Source organism: Mercenaria mercenaria, chromosome 1 (genome assembly GCF_021730395.1).
Source record: "Mercenaria mercenaria strain notata chromosome 1, MADL_Memer_1, whole genome shotgun sequence".
In the NCBI taxonomy this organism is placed as follows: Eukaryota; Metazoa; Mollusca; class Bivalvia; order Venerida; family Veneridae; genus Mercenaria; species Mercenaria mercenaria.
The window spans coordinates 102,540,219-102,557,931 of record NC_069361.1 but is presented as its reverse complement, the minus strand read 5'-3'; the positions used below and the strand labels follow the sequence as shown (position 1 = coordinate 102,557,931).

Sequence of the window (17,713 nt, the reverse complement as noted above, 5' to 3'; positions counted from 1 at the left end):
CCCAGGTTAAAGTATCCAACAGATTTCTGCATTGGTTTTAAATCTTTGCATTAAATTTCACTGGCCAAACATTCTAAAACTTATTGTTTTGTTTGTAAAAGAAAAAACCAAAGAAAAAGAAACATTTGAGAAATCTCAGAATTTCGTGTATTTCTGAATTTGGCGATAACTATCGAGAAATATTCTAGTTTATTTATTCTTTTACTTTATAAATGTAGGTGTTTGTGATAAATCTTTCTCTGTGAAATATAAATTGAAGCTAAAATAATCTTTTCTTTGAAAGGAAAAAATTATACTCCCTCGATAGGGCATCAGCTAGCTGGCCATGGTAAGAGAAAAAGTGTTGTATATCGGAACAATTTTACTGTGCTGATATATATCACAACAGTTTCTTTCTAATGAAACTCTATAGAGATTTCTGTGTTGATATATATCGTAACAGTTTTGTAAAATATCAGCACATATTTTGTAGTATTAATGTGTGTTACCATGTTAAACATACTGCAAAGATCAAAGGAAAATTGCCGCACTATGCGATAACTGTAAATATGGGGATGGGATACAGTATCTACAAATATGGGGATGGGATACAATATCTGTAAATGTGGAAATGGGATACAATATCTGTAAATGTGGAAATGGGATACAATATCTACAAATATGGGGAAGGGATACAATATCTACAAATATGGGGAAGGGATACAATATCTGTAAATGTGGAAATGGGATACAATATCTACAAATATGGGGAAGGGATACAATATCTGTAAATATGGGGATGGGATACAATATCTACAAATACGGGGAAGAGATACAATTTCTACAAATATGGGGAAGGGATACAATATCTACAAATATGGAAATGGGAAACAATATCTACAAATATGGGGAAGGATTACAATATCTGTAAATATGGGGATGGGATACAATATCTACAAATATGGAATTGGGATACAATATCTACAAATATGGAAATGGGATACAATATCTGTTTAAATCCATTATTTTTAACAACCTACGACTAGAACAATTCAGATTTTTCAACAATAAAATAATTGTCTACTGCCTCTTTGAGCAAACTTAGGGCTAGAATATTAAAGGAGCAATAGACAAATGAGTTCTTCCGACATTTCAAAGTAAGTAAGCAATGCTGTGAATAAATATTATAGTCGAAGGACTTGCCTGCCTTGCCTCTTCTGGTTTTCTAGTCCATCAAGTTTACATGATTTGTGTTTTTTAATGACTACTGTCGCATTTTTTTCTAAAGAAAGTATACTTTCTAATCTTGAACAAAATTTGATGCCAATGCCACCATTTTAGATAACTTCTTTGATCTATGATAACGTCAGATCAGTACTACTTAGTACTTAATTAGTCATAATTAATAGAAGCATTTGACTGTATAAAACATGCCTTGCTCAAACATCCTTTTCACAGTGTAGCGGCCTCTTTTATTGTGTAACACGACAATAATAAAGAATTAAGCCTACAAATCCACCCCTACTTTAATATAAAAATCAATCCAGTTTAGAGGCATACGATCCAAAATATGATGTGCTGGACTCAGTGTACAGCATAAATTTCCAAGATTACTGCGGCTAATGGTTGGAAAAAAACCAGTACCTATAACATACTTTATAGTTTTATAGCAAAATAATTACCAATATCATACTATGAGAAAAGAAATCATAAATATTCTTTTTACTTGTAACATCAGGTTATCTTATTATCAGAAAGAATAACCCAAATGATGACCCTTTAATATATGGGGGAAACAGAATTCATTAAACACGTTGTAGATTTGACTCCATGATTTATTACAAAATATTTATAATTTAATATGACATGAATGAAAACATTAGAGCAAATGGGAATATATTACCAAACAGAAATCAAAAGAAACAGATGTCAAACAACCAGACTCAGTCACTGTTAAATATATTAGTTAATGACTACCTCCATTGACCAGATATGAATGACCAAACTCCTACGCAGTGATCTCCCTCACTGAGAGCATGGCGGCAAGGGAGATCACTGCGTAGGAGTTTGATAAAGGCTATATACCAATAAAACAAATAGTTTTTTGTTTCATATAAAATTGAGCTACGTCAGAACAATTTTGCTAGAGTTTCTAGATTTTTACTCCGTTGTAGACCTATTTTCCACAAGATACCCATAAATTTGCTTTAAGAAAACGAAAAGAAAAAGGGGTGTTGAAAAGTATGCAGTGAAATGCGAGCCAACTGAAGTCAGGTACCCTCATATTGCTGCATTTCAGAAAGTGGTCCGCAGAATAAACCCCCTACTTTCGTTTTCAAGTAAACAACTAGAAAACATGCGAGTATTAGCATGAATAGTGTCCTATTTTATGTAAAATTCATTCCACGAGTGAAATAATGCCCATTTGGTCCCTGATTTACGCGCAAATGCGCAAAAAAAATGGAAAAATTAGGATCTATTTATTAGAAACGTCTTTCGACTACATCACGGAAGCACATTTTTGACCGAATTACTGCATTATAATCTAAATGACACGAGTACAGCACATACGCTGCAACACTGAGGCGGTTCCAATAATTGGCACATCATTATAAAAAGAAGACTTTATAAACGATGATAGGTTCATTCATTAAACCACAGAAAATGCAGCTTGATCCCTGCAGCCTTGCAACTTGAACAATATAAACAACCTATATTCAAGCAATGTAAAGTGACGTTTCGTAAACGTCGGCTATGTTATATCAACAGCGGTTCCAAAACAATTCATTTTTGATAAAATATAAGTCCTCTACTTTTGGTTCGTGCACATTTTTTAAAATAATACAGCACTAAATAAAATTTGAAGAAAAAAAAATGTATGTCTGCAGGCAACGCTTTGACTATCTGTCTATTCCATTACAGTTTTGTATTAATCAATAACACCATTTTAGTCAAGGAATCCGTGTATAATTACGGTTATCGTTAATCGATAGTCGCGAGTTATTGGAGTTCGATATAATTAATTACTGCGGGGATTATTGTGCCTGGACTGAAGTTGCTCTCACACCGTCTTGCTCCTTCCTTTTTCGTTACGATCGAACGAGAGACCAGGTCGGTAATAGACAGAGCAGGAAATTTGTCAAAAATATTTAAAACTTGTTTTTTAAATACAGTAGCACTTATTAAAACATGAAACCAACTGAGACAATTTAAAACTGTAAAAAGTTTATGCATTCATTGTTAATGTATTTCAAAAAAGCTTGTATACAAATACTTCTTTGAAATTAACTTTTTATGGAAACTATTCGTTGAATTTTCCATTTAAAATATCTTATACGTCTTAAAACTTTATTTAGTATTTTCATAACAATATATAACGTACACTAAATTAAATAAATAATTTTACACAATGTTCCTAAATAAAAAAATCAATTTAATAGCTATATTTGAATAAATCTATCTATCTGGGTTGCTGATACTGCTGTTGTTGCTGACCATGTTGTTGTTGTTGATACTGTATTTGTTGTCCATGCTGTTGGTTTTGATCCCGTGGTGGGGGTGGAGGTGGAATGGTTGGCTGGAAATTAGGATTGTTTTGCATTTGTTTCTGAAATAACAAAGTTTTTCTACATTATAAAAGAGCTATAAAGTCGTCTTCCCTTACTGTAGTCTATTTAGTCAATATCTGATTGATTAAGCTACGTACTTTTGAGAGCTTTTGAAAATTCTTTACATATGAATCCATAAGAAAAGCTGTTAGAATCCTTCAACATGTAAGGTAACGGTGTGTGGTATTGCACACTGTAACAAATACTGTTATTACTGTGTTCAAATATCAAAGACAACAAACATCTCTGTTCCTTCATTACAATGCAACTTTACATTCAAGACAGACAAAACACAGTGTTTCTTAGCTAAAAGCATGGAAATTCTTCCCAGAACACCAAAAAGCAAATTAAAACCAGGTGATCATGTTTGCAGATTTAGTAATGTCAACTGCTGCTGCACATAACAAATGCATTCTTACATATTTATAACATTTTGATATTTTACATTTGACCCAAACTCGAGATATACTGGAGTTGGGGCTTATACAGTTTACCTCGCCCGAAGAATCAGTTCTGTAGTGTAGATATAATTTTCAAACAACCGTTAGTTCGTCTTAATTCAGTATCTCCCCGAAAATAAAAAGATAATAAAATAGCATTCATACCTGCATTTCCTGGAACTGTTTAAATTGTTCAAACTGTGACTGTTGATGCATCATATGTTGGTCATGCATTTTCCTTGCGTGAAATTCCTCACGGCGTCGTGCACGTGCGAATTCTGAGTAGGTCAAGTACCCGTCTTTGTCCACGTCATCATCGTACAGAACACGGTCTATCATATCTGAAAAGCAATGAAAAATAATGGATTGATTTCATACTCTGCTAAACGTCATATTTCCGCTATAAGTCATAAAAACTTATTTACAAAGCTTGCAACAATTTAGCACCTTCATGTATATATATCTGAAATTTTAACCTTTTCCAGCAATGAAACATACAATCTAAGATCTGCTGCTCATTATAACACAGTTATACTGTATTAATTATGGTAAAAAAACCTTTTTTACAATGTTTGGGATTCAATACCAAATGAAACTCGCTCCACATGTTCTCTAACATCTTTAAAAAAAGTATAAAAAGTAGACTGCTTAAAGAATCTCTTTGTTTATATCAGCTGAATTATAATTATGCCATTATAATATAATTATGCATGTATATATTATGTCACTAATTGATTGCTTAAATGGAAATTGTATAAATTGATACTTTAATGCACTATCTATTTTAAGGGGTATTTGTCCAAGAATGAATGTGATATTAATTAGCTTGTGTGATAGTGTAAATTGTATTTGGTTGTTGTTGTTGTTCGGAGGGCCACTTTTAAATGAAGATGTATTATTTGTACTTTGTATCTTCATGTGCTACCTTCTATAAGTAAAGTTGTTGTTATTATTATTATTATTATTATTATTATCCTCGGAATGGCCGAGATATTATGCCTATATATAAACATAACCTAATTTGGTGAATATTACAAAAGAACAGCTCAGCACTGTCAATTTTTGTAGTTTTGAGTAATTCAAGTAGTGTAACTACAGAGTCACAGAAACGACCCGGCTCCCAAACGAACTTGGAGAGATATTATGCCCAATGTATTGTGAACCTCAAGTTAAAGAAAGGATAACGTAAGTGTACTTGGCCCGCCACATGTTTCACATACATTCTTTCACTAGCGTATAAAAACCATCTGCACTCTTTCACTAATGATAGTAAATTAATCTCCCAGATTGAAAATAAAAGATAAAGTAAGTAGAATTTAACAGTTTTCGCAGGATATAATTAGGGTTATTTAATTATTACTATTGTGACATTTTCAAATAAAGATTCTCTGGAAGTAAGCAAAATAGTTTGACTGCATCTGTTCGGCTCACACCCCATCACGCCCATCGCGCCAGCGAACTCTATTTTACATATACAAATTGGATGGGCTCTATGAGGCTTCTATTGGGGTATTAATAACCGGTAGAGTTTGGTTTTTGTTTCGTAAACACATTTATTGTAAGTATTTAATTTGAAAACAAAAGATTAATAAGAAGTACCAAGGGGTTAAATTTTGGATGCTATGGTGGAGCTGTTATCCTAGCCTGAAGAACTCGCTCTCACAAACTACGATACCAAGAATGGAGACAAGAGAACAAACAACTATCATGCTGGCTTGATTAACTAGTGTACACATTTAACAAAAGAAAGAAAAACAACACATTATTAACAAATGTGTCTCTCAGAAAGAGCAATCTTTAAACATAACTAACACATTTTTACAGTTTCAAAAGCTTTCCTTGTTGCAATTTTGCAACATTGATAAATCAGTACAAACGGGGTATCTGTTTTCAACATTAAAGTTTCAATGCCATACCTTCGTAGTATTTCTGCATTCCCTGGTATCTTTCTTTCATCATTTCTTCCTGTTGCTCCTTAGATTTGCCGAGCTTTTCAGAGAGTTCTAGTTCCGGCACTGGTAACATGTGTGCCATGGCCTGCATAATCTCTATACCATCAAGGTGCGTGTCGTTGTTCGTATCGTGCAATCTACACATACATAAAGCAAATGCACCAAACAGGAACCACATACTATTCGACATACTCACATGCTTCTAAAAACTATGAGTCTGAAGCCAGCGCAAGAAAGGTTTTACACATTTTAAAAAATTAAAGCTTGAGTAACCTACATTTTGACTACCTTTACATCGATATCTCTCAACTGTCATTGACTCGAAACATATATCTTTTATTTTGAGGAATTTTCTTAGCATTTTAAGCAGATTCTGGAAAAAGGTTTTTCCTTTCTGGATTTTTTTCTTACCTAGGTACTTTACAACAGTTCCATACATGTATTATGAGGCATCTTCTATGGCCATGTCTTTAAAATGATCGTCCATTGAACCAAAAAAAAACTTTTTACACGTGTGTTAATAATATGCATTTATAATGCCAGAGCTTTCACTCGGACAAATAACTAAAAACGTGTTACCTGAAATAGTGGAACTCCATTTCCTCCGGGCTCATTTTTGCCTTATTCTGGAGATTGATCTCGTCCTTTAGATGCTCTCGTAAATGTCTGAAATAGATCACATGAACACACTTAAACACATCACATAAATACACTGAAATACTTCCCATAAACACACTGAAATATATCACATAAACACACTGAATTATATTACATAAACACACTGAAATATATCACATAAACACACTGAATTATATCACATAAACACACTGAAATACTTCATATAAACACACGGAAATATATTACACAAACAACTGAATTATATCACATATACCTACTGAAATACTTCACATAAACACACGGAAATATATCACATAAACACACTGAAATATATCACATAAACTTACCGAGTAATATTACATAAATACACTGAAATATATCACATAAATACACTGAAATACTTCACATAAATACACTGAAATACTTCACATAAACACACTGAAATAAATCACATATATACATCATATATCAAACATAATACGGCCAGTGTTTTATGCATTTCTCTATATGATGTCATAAATTTGTTTTTTGGTATACAACTTTCTGTTTTGTAACGTTTTTATATATTTGTGAAAATTATGTTTGTCTTACTTTCCCCATATATTTTGTATATCACCACTGTTCGTTTATATTATGTATATGTGTGCCACCGTGGGCTTATAGCCCAGTGGAATATATTTGAATAAACTTCTAAACTTTTATACACTGAAATGTATCACATAAACACACTGAAATGATTTTAAACACGTGGGCATACATGACATAAACACACTGAAGTATAAGCACACCGAAATAAATCACATAAACACTAAAATATTTCCCATAAACACACTGAAATAAATCAGAACTAAAATATTTCACATAAACGCACTTAAATAATTATAAACATACCGAAATAGTTATAAACACACGGACATGTATCACATAAACGCACAGAAATATAGACACCCTGAAACATATCACATAGATAAACTAAATCACTTCACATAAACACACTGAAATAATTCTAAAACACACTGAAATAATTATAAACACAATGAAATAGTTATAAATACACCAAAATAAATCAAATAAACACACCACACAATTTACCACATAAACACACTGAAACATATTACATATACACACTGAATTCATTCGCATAAACACACTGAAATATATCACATAAACACACTGACATAAATCACACAAACACACTGAAATATATCACATGTTCACACTGAAATAAAATACATAAACACACTTAAGTAAATTATATAAACACACTGAAATATGTACCCAGATGAAATGCATCAGATATACATACCGAAATATATTACATATACAAAATGAAATGTGTTCTTTACAGTATTTCAAAAATCAAAAGTATCCCGGACAATTTCGTTTACATATGGGCTCCACCACATTTCAACTATATTTAACATTTGAAAATATTATTCATGGACACTGCCGGAAAGAAAATTACAGACAGACAGACAGATTTCTTTATTACAACCCAAGTATGCATTTACATATACACATCTAAAATATTCAAGTTGAAATATATTATTGACAGAAATTGCCGAATAGAATATCACTCTTAAAATGTTCAATAAATTCCTTTAACTTAGTATATCATCGGTAAGTTTTATTTTAAGTCGGCAAGACATATAACAATACAGCATAAGCTCTGACTGAGCTTTTACCGACTATGATATATATCGGTAGCCACTTACACTGTTTTAATACATTGCTAAATAAATTATTTCATGTAAAATGTGTGAAATATATTCTCGTTTGACACTGGTCAACGCATACACTATCATCTTGTGTCCGATAGTAAAACAAACTTTCATTGTAAAATGCAAAAATTATACGCATTATAAATAAAGGTAAATGATGCAGGTACTAAGCATTTTGATTACCAAACATGCAACATGCAATACAAGAAACTAAAGGAGCAGTCGGATTTTACACAATAAAAAGATACGTACTCTTCATCTTGTGTTATTTTAGGATCATTAAAGCTTGTAGGGCGTTGTTCTGGTGGCACAGCCTGATGATGATGTTCTCCGTGACCCTTGGTTACACTTATAGTTACCAGCAGCATCAGTACGCCGCAGAGAAGCCGGCGGGAATCCATACTGGAAAATCATATTTCCGTTTAGAAATCACATATAGCAGAAACATGTTTAACATATATATTTAAACACGAAGCCGTCGGAAGAATTTCACGAGGGTGCAGCCCGGTTTAATTAATATACGCGACGTATAACTGTTGAATTGATTGCTTATTCCATCATTTTAAAATTGCACTAATTTATTTGTTAAGAAGCTTGAAGCACTGTATTTGTTATTTTACAAAAATCTTTTAAAGGTCAAGAAGGAAGTTAAACAAACAAGAATTTAATGTTGTAATTGTAAATTATATTTGAAAATGAAATTAACCGATTCAGTTAATTTTTAGTAAAACAGACTAATAAAACATAGTGGTATGTAATGGTTTGTACTAAAGCCACGAAGTTCGAAGTTCGTCTGACCCCTAATTCGAACTACTTGGGTTCAAGGCTCAATGAAATTTTACAATTCCTTATCTAGTGTAATTTGTTTAAGTATAAAAACAAAATGGTCTTTTTTGCTTTATATTCATATACAAATATGCAAATATCTTTTTTTCGTTTATTTTCATGTACAAAGATGGATTGAAAAGTTTATCATTAATCATGTAAGAACTCCCTAAAATAAACTTAGACCCAGGAATTTAGCATGTGAGAACGTTTCCTGCAACCGTTGTAGAATAAATATAAGATTAAACAAAAATATGAAATATTAGTTAGTGAGTCTAGGTATGTCTATGTATTTTATACTGACAATATGGCCTCGTAAGTTTTATTTTTCAAACTTTATGTCACTATTGACAGGTGTGTTGCCTCAGGTTATGTCTTGTTAATACATTTAGGCTAGCCATTTTCCGCTATTCAAAGTACAGAAATAAGTTTTGATGCAGACGTTTGTAATTTGTGCCGTTTCATTTTTTTCTACCTAGTTTAGAACTATGAGAATGTGCGGTCGTGACCCACAACCTCTGGGTTATCAAATCGATACATTTATCACTAGACCACCGCTTCCCAGAAATTTTATTTTATTCCTACTTAATTATGCATGTGTAGCCGACAAAACCATAAAACCCTTGCTGCAGTACTGTACCTAAGGATATGAGAGACCGTATGCCGGTACTATTGCGGAAGTTTTGTGAAAGACCAGCCCCTGAACTAAATCAACCATTCATATTGCAACATTAAATTTCTTGATAACCCGACCATGTGCTAACTTTTAACCGGAAGTTTCTTACGTTTTCTATTTGATCTCGAGTTGACGTTAACGTAAACTATAAAAATGCACTCACCTGAAGACGTTTAAAGATATTATCCAAAACTTGATAACGTTTCTTTAAGGACTACGTGTACTTCTATAACTTCCGGCGTGTATTTTAACCGAAAGTAAACACTAACACGTCACGGTAAGATGGCGTTTGTCAACGTTAAGATGATTGATGGACGTTTAAACAATTATTCTCGTTGCCTCGTTTTGAAAAGAGCGCGGGAATTTCAGTATGAACGCATTGAATGTCTACGAAATTAAGGTTATCATTATTTTATATTGAAAATAAAGAAATAAGTATCAAAAAATTAATAATTCACAATTCTTTAAATTAGTCTTACTTGTTTTATTAAAATCTTTCTTTCTTTCTTCTTTCTTTCATTCAAAATTTGCTAACTTATATTGAAATCTAACATACAAAGGGGATTTCAATATTATTTTGCAAATTTAGGAATAAATAAATAAATAAATAAATAAATAAATAAAGGAAGAAAGAAAGAAAGAAAGAAAGAAAGTAAGAAATGAATGAAAGTGAATGAATGAATGAATGAATGAATGAATGAATAATCATCACAGATGTTGAAGTTATTTTACTCTTCCATGTCATTTGAAACCTATAGGGGTTAATAATGTAGATTTTTTTAATTACTCATATTTGAACTCGCAACAGGTGCTGACGTATATATTTTACAAATATCAACTGTCCTGGACTTTGTTTATCTACATGTACATTTTGAGACTTCCAAAGACGTTCAGAAGAGTAATAGTATCTATATCTGTGATAAATTCATAAAGAACTAAATAGTAAAAAGTATATTTGCAGACAAATTACACGCATGCATATGATTCCATAGGCATATGAATAACTTGACTTGACTTGACCTGATCTTCACTAACGTAAATTGACTTTACTTGACTTTCAGTAATGTACAGTTTTCCTAATACATGTATATATGTAAAAGTGAAAGTTTATTATGCTCCACTAAAACTAAAGGCATCGCGGTGACCTCTAAATTGATGATAACTGAGATATCAAATATCAATCGAATTATTAATAATGAAAACTACCATAGGCAATAAAATAAATTAAATTGTACTACATGTTTTTGAAATATGAAGAAAATTATACGATATCAATTATAATTATTCCAATCTATAAAAAGAGTCTCGGGGATCAGGTCATGTATAATTGGCTGTAACATTAAATTTCGAGGATGTTTAAGTGTTTAGTTTCGTGTTTGTCGTTGCTGGCAGCTTCATGTGCGGATATAGTGTCTGCTGACTGTAAGTGTTTTCTTTTAGTTTTGCTGCGTTTTACGCAAGATTATTTAAAATTTATATGGCCAGTTAGCTACAGTGTCCTCTGTAAGTAACTTACAATTCACCAGACTTGAAAATAAAAGACATTGAAGACAGCATGCCTTAAGATATCCTGTCCTCAAATAAGTAATATTGATGTCTGGTAAGCTCATATGAGCCGTGCCATGAGAAAATCAACATAGTGGCTTTGCGACCAGCATGGATCCAGACCAGCCTGCGCATCCGCGCAGTCTGGTCAGGATCCATGCTGTTCGCTTTCAAAGCCTATTGGAACTAGAGAAACTGTTAGCGAACAGTACGGATCCTGACCAGACTGATGCGCAGGCTGGTCTGGATCCATGCTGGTCGCAAAGTCACTATGTTGATTTTCTCATGGCACGGCTCATATAATTTTGGTATCATTTGAAAGTGTATTATCTACTGGAAAAGAAAATGTTAATTACATGACAAAAATATGCCGTAGAATGTTTATTTTTTTACTTTATAATTTTCAGTGATACTTCAACAGAAATCCAGTTATTACAGCGTAAGATTTATCATTTCGCAGTCAGAAACGTGACTCCAGTGATTCCTGCATGTATTATTATGGATATCTTATTTACAAATTCTTGTTCAGCACAACTCCATATGGTACCAAAAAAAAAAACATGCTGTCACCAGGCATCGAAATGTTACCTATTTGTGGATCGGATACCTTAATACGTTTTATTCGTCTTGCCCTAGGTTTGAATTCAGAATGGCTGCGTGCTAGAAAAAAGTGAGGTGACACAAATGTTTACCGCAGCAAATTTGGAAATTACAAAAAAAAAAAAATAATTTTTATTTTACAGATTTAGTGGCGGTAGAGAATATTGCATTCCACGGTAACGGGCGATTTCCGGAATTAATGGAAGTGTACTTAAGTCACGAAGGCATCGAAAATTACCTGAAGTTAGAAAGAGATGACGAAACAACTAAAATGCTCAGTGAATCAGTATTTGAGGCCTCGAGTTTTCTTCCAACAGGACTGTTTAAGCAGAAGAAAAGTAAAGTGAGTGTCAATAGAGTGTAAAATCCTTAATATTGTACAAGATGATATTTAAAAAAAAACTACATATACTACAAGCTCCAAAAAGTGAATTAAAATATCACATTAAATTACAACTGGTTAGAAATTATCATATATGAGAATGTTTTTAAGCATCCGCACTCGGCAAGCATTTCCTGTAAATATCTTTAGTAACAATTGTTATATGTAATGTTGTTTGTGTTTTAACTGCAGGATTTCGCAGCCTATGACTCTGGTAACTCGGATGTTTTGATTGTTCACTGTGAAGCGGAAGATGCGGACCCAAAGTTTGTAAGTCTTTATTGTACTGTTTTAACATTACAAACACTTTTGAGAACAGTTAAACAGAGACAAGTAGAGTATCCATGCCCGAGTGGCTGGGAACGTCATCATCTCTGTCTTTTAGGACTTCAGCAGTTTCTTATTTTTGCATTTGATGTACATGTACTTTGCTTGAGATGATTGTTGGTAGCCACATCCCAAAACTGCTACATTTGTAAAGCTACCGTATACTACTGCTAGTCTTTAAAGTTAAACAGAACTCATCAAACTTTAACAGGAATAACACTTATAAATTTCTGAGACCTCATTGAACGTGAAGTTTTAAATATCTGACGTTAAATCACTTGTTCCTAATTGCTATGGAGTTAAGACTTCCGTGTCACGAGAACAAGTCAAATGGCTTTCACAGAATGTCCGAGTGTTTTTTCTAAGATGCCCTTTAACTCCTGCTTTAATTACAGGAGTGTCAACTTCCTCAATCAGTACAGTTTGTTTTATCATATATCGCGTTTTCTTTTTGATATACAGCTATTAAAACCGTGTATTCAACTCTCACAAAGACTGCATGCTTTAGCTGTGATTTAAGATATTATGTAATGATGACGTCTCGACGTTACATGCGTCAAACAGTTCACCGTTTCAAACGGGTTTTTTTTAAATCTAATGTGCCTAACATTAAAGTCGAAATTAGCTAATATTACACGACGCCGGTCTGTAGTTTGTATTTTTACTGGACTAGTAAGTCAAAACTTTTAAGCTAAAATTGTGAAAATACTTTTCTTATGTCATGTAATGGTCACTTTGTTCATAGATGCATTTCTTTCTCAGTATGGAAGATTCACACAAGACAATGAAAAATTGGTGATACAGTCGGAAGGCGGAAGTCACGTATACCATCGCGTCAGACGAGAAGAGAAAAATGGTAGGCTATTTTTTACAAACGTATGATATCCTATTAGAGTTGAAACAGACTGTTCTTAGGCATTGCTTTCATAAATTACCTCTGCTGAAAGTTAAGTTACACTTGGCCCCTCTCCCAACAACGAGTGAAAAGTAATTAGTTTCAAGCACAGCTATTTGACTAATACAATTGTAGGATTAATTAAGATTTACTTTAAAAAGCCCTGTAACATTTTTTTTTAAACCTGCGATTCAGCAATATTATATTTCATGCGTACTAGTATAATCTTTTTCAACAGTGACCATATGTTATGTTTCTAAGTGTGTCTCTATCAACCAAAGCTTCATCAATTGCAGAGAAACATCAAAGAGTCCGACGTGACACGTCATCTCCAGAAAACGTTATAGAACTGTTTGTTTTCGCTGACCTATCTATTTTCGAACAGTAAGTTTTTACAGCCGTATCCGTCTGTCTGTTTACCTATCTGTCTGTCTGTGAATCTACCTCTCTTTCATCGGTCAGTTTAGTTTACGATTGTAATAAAGATTTGCATGAGAATGACGTGGTTTCCTTGTATTTAAATGAGGTCATAACATATTATAAAGCAAAATTTATAACTTATATTTTGTTCTTTAGTTTTCAGTCTGAGATGATGCCTTTGTCACAGGTCTATGACTACGTTAGGAGGTACTTGCCTGTTCTTGTTAAAGAGGTAATGCAACACATTGTAACATTTGAAGAGTAAATACGTAAGAACATATAAATATATTGTTTTTACCCTTCACATATGTTGCAGCAACCTCCCGAGAGGGACAATCAAGAAATCAAATATCAGACTTACAAGCCGTGTTGGGTTTGGTGCCACCTTTCAACATATTTTTTCCAGTAAAGTAATGGCGGGTGGTTAACCTAACCAGTGTTCCTGGATTCTGTTCCAGTACTTTGTTTTCGGCAAGTTGTTAAGAAGCCAACTTCTCCATATGGATCAGAGATGTAAAACGGATGATTGCAGACACAGTGTTAGTGTGTCACGGAGAATACCCTCCTTACCCTACGTGAGGACGTCGTAAGCTCGTACTTGGCTCCTCATATCTCACCTGAATATCCACTTTTCCAAAAACAAACACATATTTGGCTCCTCATATCTGAACTGAAAAGCTATCCCCCCCTCCCCCCACACACATATTTGGCTCTTCATATCTAAACTGAATATTGAGTTTTTCCTAGAAACAAACAAGCTCTTAGTTCCTCATATCTAAACTGAATACTGAAGTTTTCCTAGAAACATGCACGTACACTTGGCATCTTATATCTAGACTGAATACAGACACGTGAATGACTCCTAATATCTAAAATGAATACTGAAATTTTCCTCGAAACAGACAGAGACACGTACTTAATTCCTCATATTTCAACTGAATACTGAGTTTTTTCCTAGAAACAGACACGAAAGTGACTCAAATAATCTCCGAGCATACTTGAAATAACAGCTAAATAAATCAATTAATATAAATTGAAGAGAGCCCGTCCATAGTTCATAGCTGAATAATTCATACTTTTAATGTTCATACTGTAGTATTAATTAATTTATCTTTACTTATCACCAAGGTGGACGCCATCTACGACTATTTAAGTGTGTATGGAATTAATAAGGAGCTGAGAGTGTACTTCCAACAGTTTCAAATAATCATGGTGAGTTGTACATATTAACAATGTGATATAAAGTTATTTAAGATTGAAGAAGATAAAAATCTATACATAATTAATGTTGACGAACTCTTAAAACAGTATTCATTCGCTGTAAAGATAATTATTTTCCCTAAAATCGTATGACCTTATTGCAACGTGCTCAATAACATTAAAGCTATACCTCATAAAGTTTCGGCGATACATCTTGTTTTACATTTTATTAATCGAGTTTCTCACTTTCGATTACCATTAGTGATCTTTTACAGAAATCCAACCAACAAAACTGGATTGAGAACAATTTGTCTGGAGGAAAACTACAAACTACAGCAGTTACGGATTTTCAGGCTTATTATTACAAATTATATTCAAAACTTGGATTTCCCTATCCTGACCATGTAATGGCAATTACAAAGTAATCACACGATAACTATTTTACTGATTTCTTTTTAATTAATATATACTGAAAAAGCCTGCCTCTGTCTTTTGTTCCGTCCCAGATAAACAACGAGTATACATTTTTAAAAATCATTTTTGAGGTACCTGAAACCTCCAGATTTTCAGTTTTTAAGTTTAAGACATGTAATTCTATCTCTGAAATATGCTGTTAAGATATTTTGATAAAGTTGTTCAGCTTGTCACAGAAGCAGTAGTGCAAACAGAGTCTAAATAATCTTTTACCCATTTTTTTGGTAACTTTAAAGACTAATGTTTTATACATAATTGCAGGTTAGAAATGGAAGGAGGAATACAAGGTAAACTTTTAACCCTTACCCTGCTGAATTTCTATAATAGTGAACTTGTACATCTTTCAATTTGGAGTGTCACTAACTGTTAAAAGGGGTGCTTACCAAAAGATACTGACTGAATGGCAAACAGTGCAGATCTTGATCAGACTGCACGGATGTACAGGCTGATCATGATCTACACCGGCCGCAAAGGCAGAATCAATCATGTTCAGCATGATAAGGGTTAGTAGAAAAATCTTTAGTAAAACTTTGATTCTTACATGCTCAGTATATTTGTAAATGTTTTCCCATTCATTTCGTCATTCTATTTTCATATTATATAAGGATCTTAGAAGTTTAGGGACCGCATAAAACATCTTTCAACATTTGACAAGTTTTTTATGAGCAAAATTTTTAAATTTACGATGAAAAATGTTGTATTTCAGCACTGGGCTCCTGAAGGAATCTTATACCACTGGGCACCTGTGTGTCCATGTTCAGACGTCGCATTTTCTATTTCTCTAGAAACGATAAACTGGAGAATTATTATTATCTTGTGTCATTTACAATTTTTACTGCTGCTTACCAAATATCGTGACATGTCAACATCTTAACTACGTTATGTTCACATACATTCGCGGCAATTCTATGATGTTAATTTGTGTATGAGTACGTTATCAAGTCATTTTGTTACATCTGGCATTCGATAAAAATATTTCCACATACAAATGAAGTTGAGCAGTGTTGAAGTCAAAGACAAAAAATAAAATTTTTAAATGGAGACCTCAAAATTGCTTTCTTCAAAAAGTCATTGAAAGTACCCAGTACGTTGCTTTGCTGTGCCACATCTTCGCTGCACCACTTAAATAGTACAGAAATTGGGAACGACATTTTCCCTGTTTGGTTTAATTTAGCGTACAAACTTGCGATTAGTTTTGAGAAACTTGGGCACATATTTAGCACTGATAAAAACTCCGGACAAGGTAGGAAAATCTACGACCAGATCTTAAGCTTCTGTGGGATATTTAAGAAAACAGTAATGGCGTGAAACCCACCTTTTTTTTTGTCCCGACTTCAGAGTATCTCCCACCTTGTCTGTCACGACCAATGTATCCCCAAGCAGGCTGTCTATCCCGACTTTTGGTATTTATCTGTATGATTTCCAAGTAATTTAGACAATTTCTAAATGCAGATATGACACGTATCAATCTGACTAAAGTACTTGATCTTCTAAACGAAGATCTGAGAACGACCCATTCACATTCGTCTTCTGTATATTTTGGATTTCCAGTATTGCTATTTTTATTTTATCCAATCAGACGACTTGTTCGAATGTCAAAGAGTAAGAAAAATGTGCAGTCATTCCAGGGCTCGAACCCGTGACCCCTCGCTTACAAAGCAAGTGGCCTACCGACTGAGCTAACCGGCTATCTGATACAATATGACATAAAAATTGTAAATATCAAAAGTCAATGCTACAGGTAGATTTGCAGGATGTTGTAAGTTAGGCTCTGATTGGCTAGCGAAAGGGTCGTCAGAACGAGGCAATGAATAGGTCGTTCTCAGATCCTATGCGTAGCGTAATAGGATATGTACTTTAGTCAGATTGTGACACGTATTTTCTCTTCGTTCGGACAATAGCTTAATCTTGTTAGGACAAGCATAGTTATTTTGAGACTTTATTCTTTTCTTGACAGTGATGTCAACTGGTTCTGTATGCGAAGACCCGAATGTTGCAGCTTCTATCATCCGTATCGACAATGTACAAGCTGGCATGGCACAAGCGATAGC

General features: G+C 33.5%; 1 protein-coding gene across 1 annotated transcript; it reads right to left on the bottom strand.

Moving 5' to 3' along the window:
• Positions 1-1,780: 1,780 nt before the first annotated feature.
• Positions 1,781-10,107, bottom strand: LOC123528547 (putative mediator of RNA polymerase II transcription subunit 26). Its single transcript, XM_045308334.2, has 6 exons — positions 9,983-10,107; positions 8,571-8,720; positions 6,559-6,645; positions 5,944-6,116; positions 4,193-4,368; positions 1,781-3,586 (listed from the first exon to the last, which is right to left on the bottom strand). Exons 2-6 carry the CDS (start codon positions 8,717-8,719, stop codon positions 3,440-3,442), a joined length of 732 nt encoding a protein of 243 aa, XP_045164269.1. The 5' UTR covers position 8,720; positions 9,983-10,107; the 3' UTR covers positions 1,781-3,439.
• Positions 10,108-17,713: the final 7,606 nt, after the last annotated feature.